We start from the raw sequence: 17,344 nt of genomic DNA, 5'->3' as shown, positions 1-17,344 counted from the left end.
AGGAACTTCTCAGATATTACACACATGCGATAACGAAAAAATTGACAAAAAAAATAAAATTGCCAAAGTTCGACCTCTGTTTAATATGTTAAATGAAAGATTTTTAAAATATTGGCCAGAAGAAACTTGTTTATCAATTGACGAGTCCATGATACCATATTTTGGTAGGCATTCCTCTAAGCAATTTATAAGAGGTAAACCTATCCGATTCGGATTCAAAATTTGGTGCATGAATAATCGTCTCGGTTATTTAGTGAGTTGTGAACCCTATCAAGGAGCCACTGAAGATTATGATCCAGATTTAGGACTCGGTGGATCAGTAGTTAAAAAACTGACATCATGCCTTCCTGATGATAAGAGATATCATTTATTTTTTGACAATTTTTTCACTTCGTTCAAATTAATTGAACGACTAAAAGAAAATCATATTTATGCAACCGGTACAGTTAGAATTAACCGAATAGAGAAATGTCCATTGATGGATATAAAAGAAATGAAAAAATTACCTAGAGGCACATCTGACTATTTTACAGATAGTGATTCGAATATTATTGCGGTTAGATGGAATGACAATAGTGTGGTTTCTATCTTGTCAAGCTGCAATGGGCTGGAACCAATGAAGGAAGTGAAAAGATGGTCTTCAGCAAACAAGAAGCATGTTTTAATATCCCAGCCATATATAATAAATCAATATAATAAATATATGGGTGGAACTGACAGGATGGATCAAAACATTGAAAATTTGCGCACCAATATTCGGATTAAAAAATGGTGGTGGCCGCTTTTTGCTTTCGCTTTGGATTCTAGCATTCATAATGCTTGGTGCATTTCCAAAAAATACTCAAAGCATGAAAATCACACTTATGCTGGGTTCAGGAGAAGTGTTGCCAAAACTATATTTGGGCAAAACCAACCAGAAGATCTGAAAAGAAAATCAGTAAACCTTAACGTTGAAAATGAAATAAAATTTCATTGGAAAAATTTCGGATGGACGAAAAAGATGTAAATTGTGCCACAAGAAAGTATCAAAGAAATGTTTAAAATGTGATGTTGCCCTACACTTGGAATGCTTTGAACATTTTCACAGGAAATGATTTACCATGAGTATTAACTCATAACGTACCTTTTTAGGAACACTTTGTTTTTTGATCATAACTTACTTTATTTTTTTAAAATTTCATTTTAATTGGCTTTTTTGATGTTTTGAAACTATGCTAAATAAAATATTTCAAAATCACAAAAAAATTTTAAGTCATGCATTGGAGGGTTAAGACAATTAGAAGTCATGATTGTTTAGAAAATGTACTGCCAAAAGCTAAAGCACATTTGCCAAATCATGAATGCTGGTTAATTCTGACATACAAGTAGCATTCATAGGAAAAAATTAGATGTCAGTTTGATAAGGCTTCACCAGATAACATGTTGAATAAAAATGGTACAAACAATAATTACGTATCTTTCATTCTTTATGTAATTGATAATTTAGCTACGACTTTATAAGTGCCACATCTTGCATTATGTGATGGCCTGGTTTAAAATTTTAAATGTTGTCTAGAAAATTCAAACACACCATGCATGTGTGACAAAATGCTTACGAGTGCATACAAATATGCATATGACAATCAAGGTGGCAAAAGCTTTAATATAAAATAATATGTATGCACGTCAACCTAAAAATGTTTCTGAATCTAAAACAATGTCCAGGCAGTTAAAAAATTTTCAAAATGCCAACCCGCACCTATCAGCTTAAAAGCTATGCATGGGTTGAGCTGCATTACTTTTACTATCAAATGCAAACTGATAATAATGAATTCAATATATGCAGTGAAATGTAACAATTTAAAGAACTTAAGATCTGTAAGTGATAAAACACTAATTATTTTGCTTTGGCAAAGCAATTTGCAAAAAATCATACCTTTTATATCCCTTATCTTATGTACGACCCTTATAGATAATTAAATGGGCAAACCTAATTTTTTATTGTGTTAGCTTTCTTGTATTTGTATTTTTTTAGAAGCAGATTTATTCATAATTCCAAAAAAATCATGAAAAGGATACCAAAAAAACAATGCTTTAATTTTAACTAGGTTAGTATCATTGCTGTTATTTGAGAGCTTACTCTTCTTAAATCTTAAATAATCAACCACTTTAAAAAATGTAAAAAACCAATCCAAATCTTTTAACTAAAATGAGTCCTCAACTTAACTAAATTTGTAAAATTTATTGAATTGAAAAATTGTTCAAAAAGAAAAACTAAGTACCCGTATTATCCGCACAATTGATAACAGCTCCAACGGGAAGAGCCAACGTGATTCTGAACTTACCACCCGAAGAACCACCACGACCTAACAAATGGAGGTAATGACATGTACGTTTTAATTGAAAAAATGCTTAATTTCAAAATAAAACTAAAACTTTATGAAGATTAAACGGATATAATAACCTCTCTTAGACATGTCTACGGCAATCAAGAGTATAAAAGAAAAAAGGAAGTTGTCAACAAAAACATTTGTACATCGAACCAAAAACTACAAAGATAATTTATTTACATCTTTACATCCAGTTATTTTTCATTTCTATCTTTCTATCTGTTGAAGGCATAAACTTTTAGACTAAAAATTTTGTATCGTATTCTTCTCTATGCACGTTTTATTATAAACAAAAAAGTCTTCAATGTCACACATTTATTATTACTTTTATAATTATCATACTTAATTTTCATATATATTAACATTCATAATATTTACATTAATTATACAAAAAACACTGATATATAAGTTATAAGTAATACCTCAGTGTTAGAAAATCGATATATAATGATTATGAAAGTGAAATAAAAAGTAGGCTTTAATCATGGATAGTGGATATGGCATAAGAATTATTTCCATGGCTTTAATCGTGGCCTAGAACTGGAAGCAGCGTTATTATCTGTTGCCTTAACATAAGTTGTGAATGTGATTTTAATCATTATTTCCGTATTATATTTTTACTATGTTTATATTCGTATGGTTCGATATGGATAATGCATCCCCGTTAATCTCTCCATCTTCCGTTTATATCCATTACATTCTACGCTGTTTAATGTTGAAAATGCCAATTTATTAGTACGTACAAACTTGTCATGGTGTGGTAGGAGAGATGTATCCCTGCATTTCCCCATCCAGCCACTTGGATCCGCCTCTGAGCATATTTAATCTATACCTTTTGGTTATCGGTCGGATAGTCGGATAAAATGAAAGCAGAAGTAACCGACGGTATCTTATCAATATTTACTGACACATCACCGTCGATGTCGTGTTGTCAGTCGGTCTTCTAGTGGTTTTCCTAACTGCAGCGCTGAGCAACTGATCTCTAAACTAACCCGGCTGGGAGGTGGTGTAAAATTTTGTCAACTTTAAACATGTTAGTGGGCGAAGTCAAGATAGCGGAAGATGCTGATTTTACTAAATTACGAAATTTGTGTGAAATCCACGAAGATTGGAAGGTTGAATACAACAAAAACAACATCATGGTGTGGACCAAGACAACTGATCTGTGCGACTTTAAGATGCTTAAGGTATGAGGTGGCACTTGTTGTGTTGTAAGATTTAAAAAAAAATAATTGTTTAATAATTAATATATTTTAAAAATATATTAATCTTATTTATCATTAATGAGATTTGGTGAAATTTTGGTATTCTGAAGAGATTAATTATTAATCATCTATTCTATGATTAAATTAATCATTAAGATTAATTAATCAAAAACAGCAATTTAATTTTAAAACTTTTTGAAAACTAGATGCTTTGTATTTGTAATCATGTGTTTTGTATTCAGCTTAGAAGCATATTTCAAGACATCACTGCTTCAACTGTATTTGATGTTATTAATGATCCAGTTTATCGAAAGAATTGGGATATCAACATGATAGAAGCTTATGAAATTTGTCAATTAAGTCCAAATAACGATATAGGATATTATGCAAGTTTGTTTACATTTTTTAAAATAATTTTTGTAACTCATTATTCATTGTAAGTAGTAATTTTAGTGATCAACACACTTTGGCAATGTGTTATATGTTATCTAATGGAGATTTACAATTTGTTTTGTTGCCAATTAGCTAATTTCATAATAATAGGAAATAAGAAATAACTTGATGTTAAATTACCTAGCAACTGGTTACCTGCCATTCATGGTCTTAGGTTGGAAGCATGTTTAAAGAAAGCTTACCTGATATCTATATAAAATATTATTAATCAATTGTAAGTAGTAATTTTACAAAGAGTCTGCTATTTCATGCAGTTAAAATAAAACATTAACATCACAGAGAATTATATTTTTGGGAGTTGATTAACAATTTAAGTTAAAAGTTATTTAAAAAGTTATCAAATTGTTTGTTAAAAATTAATGGCACGAAAGTCAGTTGCTGAAATATGTCTGGGAATAAAGTTTTTAAAAAAATTTTTTTTAATTTTTTGCTAAATCATCATTGGGTAAGTTCAATTGAGTTAATTTATTGTTAAAGAATTGTTTGCCTGTAAAGTGTAATTTATTTAGTAATGACAAATAAGTGAAAAGAAAAATATTTGGAAATATTCTAATCTTTTATAAATAAAAGTTTTAAAATGAAATTTTAAAAATTAGAATTGTCTAGTTTCTATTTTAAAATGTCAGTGTTTTATTTCAGTTTTCAGATCACTGTAAATTTTTTTAAATTGTTAATTTAGTTGTAGTTTCAGTTAATAAAATATATACTAGTTGGGAGTGATGAAGAAATTTTGATATTCATCTGTTACCTTTAGTGAAAGTTCCAAAACCACTGAAGAATAGAGATTTTGTTACAGAAAGATCTTGGCTAGATCTAGGCAAAGAATATCTTATTTTTAACCATTCAGTTAGCCATGCAGTTAGTTTTTTTGCTTGTGTTTTCTGTTTTCACAAACTGATATAAATTGTTAGTAACTTTTAAACTTTTGATTTTTACTCCTAGGCAATTCCACTGAAAAAAAATTTTGTTCGAGGTATTTCTTATATAACTGGGTATCAGATTACATCCCTACATGGAGATTGTCATCTTCCTGGTGTTCAAGTCACTTATGTCACTCAATCTGATCCTAGAGGTTGACCAATGTTAATTTATATTGAATATACTGAATGCATCATGAATAATGAAGTCATGGATTAAATGTTTGAACTACTTCTGTTATTTGACTACAGCTTCTTTTAGTTTTTACCTTTCTATCAAAATGCATACAACATGCATTAATTTGTTATTTTCCCAATAAATGCCACCATTGAATCCTATAAAATATTTTATTTCATTTTGTTTTAATTTGTGTTAAATTCAGCAAAAAAGTTCATACTCCAGAGTTTGTCAATGAGAAAATCTTTGTAAATGTATGAAAATTTTTAAAATATTTTTTTTCTTGAATTAAGTTAGCTGGTGGGGTATGAACATGTCAGATGAATTTAGGCTGAAACAATGATGATATGATACGTTATGTGTTGTGTCAATGTCATTTATTTATTTATTTTATTTATTTAGAAACATTTGTATAGCGCAAATTAATAATTTCAAAAGCGCTATCAAAAATAAAATAACAAAATAACTGTGCATGATTGATATAAATCAAAATATTCAAATTCATTGTTTTTCCACAGAAAATAAGTATGTTTTTAATTCCCTTTTAAATGTCACAAAGTTAATTCCAGATCTTCTTAATGAAACTGGTAGGTCATTCCAGACTGTCGGACCTGCGACCGCAATATCTCTCGCACCTATTCGTAGATGCCTAGCTGGGACCGCCAAAAGATTCATATTATCTGATCTTAGATAAAATCAAGTTGTAGATGCCTTCATGGAAAATTTATCTGAGATGTAAGCCGGTGACATTCCATTCAAGGATTTAAACACAATCACTGCAATTTTAAAAATTATTCTTTTCTTAATTTTTAACCAGTTAAGCTCATTCAATATTGGAGTTACATGGTCAAATTTCAATTTGCCAGTTACAAGTTTTGCAGCCCTGTTCTGAACCGACTGAAGAATGTCAATTGATCTATTAGGCAAACCGTAAAACAAACTGTTGCAGTAGTCCAGTCGTGATGTTATGAACGCATGGACCAGATCCTCCAGAGTTGATCTATCCAGCAAATGTCTGACTCGATATAAATTTCTAAGATGAGCAATGGCTGAGACTGAAATCATCCTGATGTGGTCTTTCATAGATAGCTCATTATCCAGCAGAATCCCCAAATTGACAGCTGTTGTACTAAAGGATATGTTTGTATCTCCTACTTTGATTGAAGTGACATTCATCTTCGATAACTGCTGCCATGTCCCAACTGGGAGGAACTGAGTCTTACATTGGTTTAACTTCAATGAATTATCGGACATCCAACGGCCAACGTCCGACATACATTTATTAAATCTGTTTATTTCATCTACAAATGATCTCAAAGAACCGGTGATCAGCACCTGGATGTCATCCGCAAAGGCATGACAAACAAATCCGTGGGAACTGATTATTTTTATTATATCTGATGTATAAAGCAGAAACAGGATGGGTCCCAGTACAGATCCCTGCGGCACCCCCGATGAGACCAACGATACATCTGACACTGTGTTTTTAAAAGCGACCTGTTGTATACGATTTTTGAGATATGACTTGAACCAGTCACGGGCAACTCCAAGAACACCATAACTGCACTCCAATCTCTTTATAAGCATGTCATGATCCACACAATCGAACGCTGCTGACATATCAAGGAATGATAGTACCGATATGTTTTGAACCTCAGCTGCAGCAAACAAACTTGATAAAACATATAACAAAGCTGTTTCGGTGGAATGGAACCGTCGATACCCAGATTGATACCTTGGCATAAGATCGTTGTCTGTTAAATATTTCAGTAGAAACCCATTTACAACACGCTCCAGCACCTTTGATAGAAATGGTAGGTTAGAAATTGGTCTGTAGTTTCCAATTTCCCCGTCATCGCTGCCGACTTTTTTCAGAATCGGAACAACTGTGGCATGCTTGAAATAGTCTGGCACTATGCCTTTTTTTAAGCAGAGATTTATGAAACTAGTTAGAAAACTTATAAAAAACTTTAGATATTTCTTAAAAATGTGTGTTGGCATGATATCAAGTGAACAAGTTTTAGACGGAGAGTCAAGTATAATCTTCACAAGGTCCTCCTCAGCGATTTCAGGAAATGATGTCAATGCAACAGTTGGTGACTCTCTATCTTCTAATAACGAGGTTGAAACACTAGATGAATCAACAGAATGCACAATCTTTGCAATCTTATCTGTGAAAAATTTCATAAAATCACCAGCTGTATGATTGACATTAGCATCCAATAAATTTTCACTTCGATCATTGCATAAGATTTTATTTATAATTCGCCACCGGTCCTTTTGGTTGCCACAGGTTTTTATCAAATTGTTCCAATACCCACAGCGTTTATCTGAATATAATTTGTATTTTGTTTTCAATGAACCAAGCCAATTTTTACGATGAACATTTGATAAACTTCTTCTATACAATCTCTCAAGTTTTCTGCAATATCGTTTGACCCATAGACAATCATCATCAAACCATGATACATTTCTATCAATTCTTTTGCAAATCACTCTTAGCGGCACACATCGGTCAACAATGCCTTTTAATTCCATATTGAACAATTTTAATTCATTCTCAACATTTTCACTTTTGCATGGTCCAGATATTGGAGAATTTGCAATTGACTGAACAATCTGATCTTCATCCACATTTCTCCACGATCTTACTGTCTGTTTGGTTGTTACACATCTATGAGCAATTGATGCCTCAACCTTTACAAAACCATGATCTGAAAATATTCCACTTGGAAATATTTCAACTCCCAAAATCGGAAAATTGCTTGAACTAATAACCAGATCAAGAATACCACCTTGCTCGTGAGTTGGTTCATGTACATGACTGATCATTTGAAATGCATCAAGTATTTCATTCAAACGGACTGTGTGTATGTCATTAACTCTTTCAATGTGCACATTGAAATCCCCCATCATCAAAATATTGGCATTTAACATCGTAACATATTCTAAAACAGATATCAGTTCATCAAAAAACAAAGAAGAAATTTGTGCAGAGCCCGGTCTGTAAATGGCAAGTAAAATAAACTGATACCCACTAGTCGAAAACCTGATGGAAACAGCCTCAAATGTAGCAAATAATGGCAAGACTAACTTTTTATATCCAAAATCTTTACGGAAATATACAATTAAGCCACCATGACCTTGATCGTGCTGCCTAACATAATCAACATACCAGAACCCAGGTGGCATAGCCAACCGAACTGAATTATTACCAACCACACCATGCCAAGTCTCAGTAAGCACCAAGATATCAAGCCCATCACATATCAATCCATGAATACCATTCACCTTAGACGCAATTGATCTCACATTCAACAACCCAATCACCACTTTGTTAATCTGAGTTTTACCATCAACAACATTTCTCCACGAAGCACAAGAATTATTTTTTACCAACCCAATTAAACCATATATAGAACCACACCTACCATTTGCTAGTTTAATTTTGTGTCCTTCTGAAACCGCACTATTTTCCACCTTCCAACCTCTCCTCTCACTCGATATAAAAAACCTTGCTTGCAACCCTCCTCCGCCTCCTTGGCTTTTTTTTTCTCCGCATACCCCTTCAGTCAAATGATCTCTGATTTACTCTGTTCTAATTTTTTATAAAACTGTTTTCCTTTAATTTATTTTAGTAGACAATTTGTTTGATGTGAAGTGGACTCGGATTTTTTGTTGTATCTTCATTCTAATTATATTTTTTTGTAGTCTGTTAATGATTTGAGTAACAGGAAATTTTCTGATTATAAGTAAATTTATTGTTATAACAGAAAAAAGTTAAAATATGATATCAAATAACATTGGCAGTGTTAGCGTTAATAATTTTTTATAAAATGTTTGTTTAAAAATTAAAAAATGATTACGAATGTTCCTTGTTTAGTGAAATATTGTTAGGAATAATTACATTTGAAAATGATGACTATTTGTAGGCAAACTTCCATCATGGGCAGTTAACAAAGCTGCTACTATACTTGCACCAAAGGTACTGGATGTTTTTTGAAGTTTTTTAACGTGAAATTTTTTTCATAAATCTACTTGCTAAATTATTCAATTTATTCATGTGTTTATATATATATATATATATAAAATATATTGATGAAAATCACAGCATATTCGGACGGAACATGCGCTGATTTTCATCAATAATTGTATTTCTGACAGTGTTAATCCAATATATATATATATGTACATATATATTATATACACACACATTCATACTTTAATTGACAGTTACTTAGCAAACTCCACAAAGCCTGCATCAAATATAATAGCTGGAAGTCAAATAATGACCCGCTTTGGAAACCTTGGATTTATCCAGAGCAAAATACCTTACCAAAAATTAATTACGAAGATGTGATGCCATTTGAAGTAAAAGAATCTGATGAACTGATTGATGAAACTGATGCCTTAGAAGAAGATATAATGGAAGAAGACTAATCTCCAGTTCAAAATACTCTGTTTTTTAGTGGTTTCAATTTATAAATAGGTTTTTAATTCTTTATAATCAGTTATTTCACAAGTATTTTACCAGAACAATTATATGTTCAGTGGATGGTCGCATACTTCCTTTACCTTCTGTCGCTATTTTATCATTCAAAAATTTGATTGTCTGTCGTTTCCAATTTCTTTTTGCGCTATTTAAACTATTTTTAATCAAAATTTTTTTATTTCACACTAATCCTAATTTAACAAAAATAAAAAATGGAAGTCTGAACAGTTATCGATAATTCAAAATATTAAGCATAGCACCTGAAACGACAGCCAATGAAAGTTGTTACCTGAGATGAAATTACTGTATCTCACCCGGGTGCAAAGACGTAACAAATGTCCTACTTTAAAATAGCAGTCAACATCAAACAGAGAACGTTTTAATGTGGTCTGGAAAACATTACATTTGACATAATATAAGGCTATGATACAAAATATTTGGCCTAAAATAAACTTTTGTAACTCATGAGAGCCGAAAACATGTTTAAAACATTTTTTTCGAAAAGGAAAAAGCTAAATCGTAAAAAATGAAAAACAATCATAAAACGTTGTTTGAAAAGGCAATCATTGTGCACAGTAAGTATATACTTAAAAATAGTGACATGGGGTAAAAACGGTTAGAATATCTACTATGTAAACAATACTTATCAATATAAATTAAAACATTTCTGTTCTCTGCTAGTCTTCATTTTATTTGGTTTTCAAAAGAGGCTCGTATTAATATTAATAATAAATATTTAACGCATTTTTCCATAAAATTCTGTGTCCCATCAATTGTATCAGTCTTATGTATATATATACACTCACAAAAATATATTTATCTATATTTATAGTTATATATTTTTATATTATTTATTTTCATTTTAAAATAAAATTGGTACGTTAAGTTGTGTCATGTAATCATCTTGGAGTAGATTCCACATTAACATTCCATTTTGTTTTAATATTTTTAGAAATTTATCGTCCTCGTTTTAAACTTTGAGATTTTTCTTGTATGGTGGTGGTTCAGTTCATGTGTGTATATGCGTATTTATTGGATTATAATAATCTGACAGACTTTTATCATATTTTTAAATCGTAGTGTGGTGCCTTGCAGCCTAAGTTGAACTGCTTGTATTTTTCATCTATTCATATTTTATTATCATTTATTTGATTTCCGTTACTTTATTGAATAAATTTTATATTCACTAAAATGATAATTTCTTCTTTTCGTATACAAACTTCAAATTTTTAAATCTACTATAAGAGATTTGTTGTATTTTTCAATATATTTTTATATTATGGTACAAAAATTTGGATGCATCAACTCGAGAATTTTCCAAAATTATAAATTTCAGTCATATGATATTGAAAGAGATGTTCTCAGAAGGCTTTTGGACAGCAGCCATTGCGTGATCATTTTTTAATAATTTATCTTTAAGTATTGAAACATTTCAACTTTGGCCGCCGCCCTTCGAAAATAAACATTTGTAATATGGAATAATGTTTTTTTCACAAAAAACCTGGATAAACAAAATAGTCGCCTTAATGTTAAGAAGAGGCAAAAAGACTTCAACTCTAAGAGCCGTTACACTTAATGACCTACTTTAACTGGTAGTCTTTTCTTGAAAATCTTTTAGAATCCACTGAACAGTGTCATCTAACTAGTTTCAGTCAATAATAACCCTTCTATCAATCAATCAATCAATCAATTAACTTATAAAGCGCTATTTCCGCGATGTTCAACAGTGCTCCTCGATGAATTTTGCACAAACAAATTTGTCTTGAGATCCGCCTTGAACTTCGTAAGTTACAGAGGAGTTATTAGAAAAGAAAGAAGTAAGTTCCAGAAAATAGGATCAGAAAAAGCAAAAGCAGATATAGCATTAAAGTGTTTAAGTTCAGTTGTACATTGGGAATAATTTAGATAAAGGTTAGTACCTTAATGTCCAAAATTAAAAAAATAGATTAATAGTTCATCACACTCATCTATCTAAAACACAAACATTATATGAATACGTTAAATGACACATCACAAAAAAGCATGTGATCGGCGAGGTCCTTTTATGAATTCGCAACATGTCACTGCGAAGCAGGGCCAGACCAGGCTTTTTTTTAAATCAGGCTATTGCATCGCCCAACGTCGTTTTTAAAAACTATAATCACATGTTTCGTCATCTTATGCTTTCAATTTGAACAGACAGACTGTTGTTTAATTAAGAATGCAATGGATGACGTTTGCAACAGTTGGACGTCAGTTTAAAATTCCATGGTTATTATTTATTGAGCCCATTTAAATCATTAATAAGTTTATAATAGACGTTTATTTAACTTGAGTTTTCATTTGCTTATTTATATAGAAAATTTTCAATGATGTTTTAGACAAAATGTTCCTCTAATAGGTTATGCAGTGTAATAAAAATTACTTTTTTATGTAAAAAGAAAATGATTTTGAAGCCACTCTTCTACCATTACGATTAAGTTGAAAATGATGATAATAATTCTCGCTGATAATGTCATGTGCAAATTGCTTTTAGGCAGCTTTTATTATAATACGCGTGTGTTTGTTATTATGAATGAACAAATTGCAAAAGTCCAGGAAGCAAAAATGGTCTCGCTTTTATGTAAGCAATTTTTAGTGTCACGCTTTTTTATAAATAAATAAATATTTAAACTAAAGAAATAAATAAGTGTTATGTAGAGAATGGGCCATTTTAAATCTTATAATATGCATGTAATAAAGAAAAAAGAAAGGAAGAACTTTTGAGTTTTAAAACTGAAAACTGCTACTTAGTTTTAACATCCGTTCGTGCTAAATTGATTTCCTACTGTAGGTATATGTACTGTATTGAAAAATCACATTTATTGACTTAAATTTGCATTCGTTGAATGCCTCCTCCTTGAAAAAGATAACGAAATAGGAAATGAAATGACATCCAACGACCAACATATGAATTTTTTACTTGAACTCATTATTAAATAAAAATAAACTATTTTTCTAAAACTGGCTTTCTATGTCTATGCCTGAGTTTGATTTTGTTAACGTTGTTCTAATTTTTCTTCATATTCATTTGCATTCAAATATTAGTATTCAACAATGAGTTTGTGCTGTAAACAGGGAATAAGAATAACATGCACCATTTCAGTGTTCCTGTCAAGGGGCGTTCCAATTATACCGTACTATCGACATGTTTTTGCAAACTTTCACTTTAATATTGTGATCCAGTTTTTTTTTCTTCTGAAAAATGTTTTTAAGAAGATTGTCTAAAAATTGCAGAAATTATTATTTAACAAATTTTATGTTTATAAACTTATTTTAATTAAAATATTCAACCTTTTTCAGTCTTGTTTTTCAACATGCCTAAACCTTGTGCATTGTCCAATATAGAAGGTAGTAGATCATGTACTGGAAGCAATCTTCTCATTGTCACACAGCAACATGAACGTGTTGCTTAACCACTAAACGGATCGGTGTGTTTGTTCACATTTTTATTGATATTATCACGTATCCATACATTCTGCGATACGATTCATTTTTTGCTTGGGCTTTTCATTTTATAACTATTATAATTATATAGACAAAATTTTATTTTCAAAAATGAAAATTTTTTAAATAATTTCAATATTTTTCCTCCAACGTTCAAATTTTATTGGATTTAACAAAATTACATTTCTCAATTTTTTGCGCAAATTGAAAACGACCACAACACCAGCAGAACAAAATAAAAAGCAACATTTCATCTAAAGTATAAATAGCATTAACAATCTTCGCGTGTTTTTGAAAAGAAAGTGCAAATTTAACGGAAATAATAAGGTGATCAAGTTACAGTGGTCTCTTTGTCGTGTTATTATGGAAGTTAATGTGGCGTGAGATCGTTTAAATTGGATGCTTTTGTTAACTCTCGTGTTCTATTTCAGGTGATCATATTTAAGAGCTCACATATTTGAGCAGTTTACTATAATTATTGCCCTAAGCCTAATGTATTTAAGTATTCACAGAATAACGATGCGAATGAAACGAACACAATAATATTAATTAATAAATAAATAGAAATATTAAATAAAGTAGGTTATTGCTATAAATACAAAAAGAAAGAGAGAGAGAGAGAGAGAGAAAGAGAGTGGGTGAAAAACAAGAGAGAAAGAAAGAGAAAAGAAGAGAAAATATAAATGGATGAATTAATTAATTTGATGAATGATCTAACGGTAATATCTATGAAATGACTTAGCCGTGATTCATTAGACACAAATTTATTAATAACTTGTAAATGCTATTTGATTTTAAATAAATGGAAAGAATAAACTTTCATTTAATAATCGATCTACCAGCAGTTAATTTTACACCACAAATCACGCTAATATTTATGCTAATATGTGTATATTGAGTTGGTTATGTTTCCGTTAAGTTTCTGCTTTTTATTTACTCCAACGACCAATTCATCAAATTCAACCATTACCCTAGATATATGTGTGATTTGTCATCTTAAAGGTTTTTAATTTTAAACAAACCCAAACCTTTTAAAATGTTTTTATACATTTTATACATGTCCGTACGACATACCTTTAAAAACGCAAACTAAATAAATCAATGTATCAAAATATCTTATAATTATCTATCTATTTATCTATCTAGGCGCATATACTGTATACATTTATACCTATATAGGAATAGGTCACGTAAGCTAACGTGATTAAAACGTAACAATCATTTTTTAATTTGCGTTTGAAGTAGAGTAGACCAAATAGCAATAATTTTTGACTGTTTTAAAAATAAAAATATTGAAAAGCAAATTATATCCAGTAGTAAAATATAATTTAAGCAATGTTTGACATGAAATTAATTATTTGCTGGTGATGTCATAATTGGTAGGCAAGTTGAACGTTCCACAAACTCAGCAAAAGAACCTGCCCGCCATCTTATTTTACCTGGTTGAAACTTTACAAAATTTTAATTACACCAATCTTTCCAATTATCACCAGCAAAATCAGATGTACTGAAAACTATTCAATATTGATCTTTAATTTTTAATAGCTAATTAATGGCTAGCAATTTTCAAAAACATTATTAAATGTGTTATTGACAAATATTTTATTATCATTTTTTATTATTATTGACTAACTGAAGTCAACTATAGTCAACTAAATAAATATACATGATGAAGTTTGTAACATATTGAAAAGCGGGTGAAAAGAAACCATTCATTACAATTACTAATAATAAAATCTTGCGAAAGATTTGTTAAAACAAATTTTTCTCTCAAGTTTTATACATTGACGTTATCAGCGAGACAACATTTGAATCCGTGTCGACGGAAATAATTAGCGGACACAATTAGAGTCATTAACTTTTAATTACGCAATGTGTACCTACGCATGTGTACATTCAACGACATTCGACTTGAGATCTATGCCACAGAGACATGCATTGTCGCGCTGCTAATTTTTATAACTATAAGTTGCACGCAATCCTGAAATGTTTCTCAAAAATTAAAAATATGATTTTCTTTACTGAAATCTTTTCGCTAAGATTGTATAATTTAATTTTTTTTCTTCAAGTAATTTGTTTTATTCATTTATTATAATTAATTATAAATTTACCATTCAGTATATAATTTGAATAATCAATAGTTTTGCTACATTTAGAGTTAATTTTAAAACGTTCCAGATGTTCATCTCATATTGGATTGCATATTACCTCTGGCATTTTTACCATCATAGACATATCGCTATATAGATAGAGTCAATAATTGCAATGTTTGATAAAAACTAAGTAAAATTCATTCTTTTTACGTAACTTCCTTTAAATAATTTATAAAATTTTTGAAAATTCGAGGTAAAAAATGTTATAAACGACGTGCCAACTGCTTTGATGTGCACCGGAGTGATGATGTTGAGGAAAAAGATGTTGATAATCGATTTCAATTAAGAAGAAGGTGGAGACAGAAGAACTCATTAGTTGCTTGAGGAAGGCGTGTGGCGAGGAAGAACATCTGAGACGTATCAACTACACCACACAAGTGTTTATGAGTGCTGTTAGCACAACGCGTAATAAGGATATAAGTGCAAGAATTTAATCATATGTCCAAAGCCTAATTTCCTGAGTGGATTTAATATCAATAAATGTATTTCGGCAAAATAAATTGACGCGTGAAAAACAAAAAAGATGTTCATAGCATTGATGAGACTTTACAAATTTTATTATGTTGACTGTAATATTCTTTATTTATCATATCCTCTCAGATCTATTTTTAAAGCACGTTTTAAAAACTTTTGAAATAAATTGGCGATAAATTGATAATGACTTGTGGTCGTAAATTACTGGCAATTTGGTGGAAACTCGCATAATTAATTATTCGCTATAACGCATCACCCAAATAAACACCAACACTAAATTACATTATAAAAAATTACCTAGAAAAACGTGCAAAAATATAATGTAGTATAGCCAGGGTTGTTTGAAAAATTGTAATGTGTTTGAAAAGTGTGAGCTCATTTGTGCAAATATGAATACGCGTGCGTAAAACATGAAATGCTCACCTGCAGATCGACACACACACACGCACACGCAATACTGCTATGCGATTCATCCATGGATATAATAATATATATTATATCCATGAATCCATCACATATCTGTAAGAACCAAGCGCAAAATTTTCTTCAAAAATTATTTTAACCTAGGAAACAAAAAAATTTGTTTGAATTTTGATACTAAATACTGCTAAACTCGGCACGTAGCTTACTTTTAACATGTTTTTTTAAAGTTCTGCTGTCCGAAGGAACACTACCAACAAGACCAAATTCGGTGTGGTGGGGTGTAGTGTAGTGTGGTGAGGTGATGTGCTGAGATACATTCGATCAACCTGCTACGCTGCAGAAACTATATTTCAGTATTTGTAGAAATTAATAAACGCGGATAAATCACAAATTGATCCATACAAGTGACTTGCACTCAGAGAAAAACATAGCACAAAATTTGATTGCTGCCTGGGAATGATTGAAGAATGTTTTAAAATAAATTGTTTCAACAATGATTCCGTGACAAGAATGTTTTCATTTGCATTAAACTATTAAACTAAAGATATTGTTAAATTTTTAAAAAGACCCCAAAAACTATTTGGTTCCTGAAAAAGTAACAGAAAAAGTTTTTTTAAAGATTAACATATTCAAGTTTGTTGCTTAAAATAATCGTCACGAACGAAATAATTTTTACTGCTCTGCCCAATAGGCCAATGCGACCGTGCCAATGTTGTGCATCCATCCGCTTGCACATTGACACGTCTACACCACCAACCGGCCATTCCAGCGAACAACGGAATTTGAGCGTATGTCCAATTGTATATATGCGTGTTGCCTGCCTTGACAGGTTTAACATTTTCGTCCTGTCGTTATCTGTTGAAAATTATATGGAAAGTGATGTCTTTGTCCTGGCCCCCTAATACTCCGTTGAATGTTACCGCGTTTTAAAAATAATTATAAGCTTATGACATTAAATAATTTTTTAGGATCAAATTACAAGGTTTTGTTTAAATTTTAAAATTTAATTCAATAAAAAGTTTTTTTTCCGATTTTTTAAGTTCAATGTTATATTGAAATAGAGAATACAAAGAGCCTTAAACATTCTCATTAAAAAGACGAGTAACAGACAAAGTTCAAAAGCAGTCATCAAATTTCAATAAAATGAAAATTGCATCACTTGAAATTACAAATTTTTTGATCTCATTTGCAGTTTCAAACACAACGGAACCAGTT

General features: G+C 30.7%; 2 protein-coding genes across 2 annotated transcripts in view; one reads left to right on the top strand and one right to left on the bottom strand.

Moving 5' to 3' along the window:
• Window positions 1–2,456, bottom strand: part of HELRODRAFT_156361 (hypothetical protein) — a gene marked incomplete at both ends in the record, with an annotated part of 4,659 nt that extends 2,203 nt beyond the window's left edge. Inside the window, 2 exons of the mRNA XM_009013446.1 lie at window positions 2,262–2,345; window positions 2,444–2,456. Of these exons, the coding sequence (XP_009011694.1) occupies window positions 2,262–2,345; window positions 2,444–2,456 (97 nt within the window). The remainder of the gene's footprint in view (window positions 1–2,261; window positions 2,346–2,443) is intronic.
• Window positions 2,457–3,400: 944 nt separating this feature from the next.
• On the top strand, window positions 3,401–9,562 carry HELRODRAFT_72797 (hypothetical protein; the record flags this gene model as incomplete). Its single annotated transcript, XM_009013445.1, has 6 exons — window positions 3,401–3,556; window positions 3,817–3,964; window positions 4,782–4,885; window positions 4,970–5,099; window positions 9,055–9,107; window positions 9,356–9,562. The coding sequence occupies 6 exons, from the start codon at window positions 3,401–3,403 to the stop codon at window positions 9,560–9,562; spliced, it is 798 nt and encodes a 265-aa protein (XP_009011693.1).
• Between the last annotated feature and the right edge of the window lie 7,782 nt (window positions 9,563–17,344).

The sequence above is a fragment of the Helobdella robusta genome (genome assembly GCF_000326865.2).
Source record: "Helobdella robusta unplaced genomic scaffold HELROscaffold_12, whole genome shotgun sequence".
Lineage (NCBI taxonomy): Eukaryota > Metazoa > Annelida > Clitellata > Rhynchobdellida > Glossiphoniidae > Helobdella > Helobdella robusta.
This window is presented reverse-complemented; position numbering and strand designations above follow the sequence as displayed.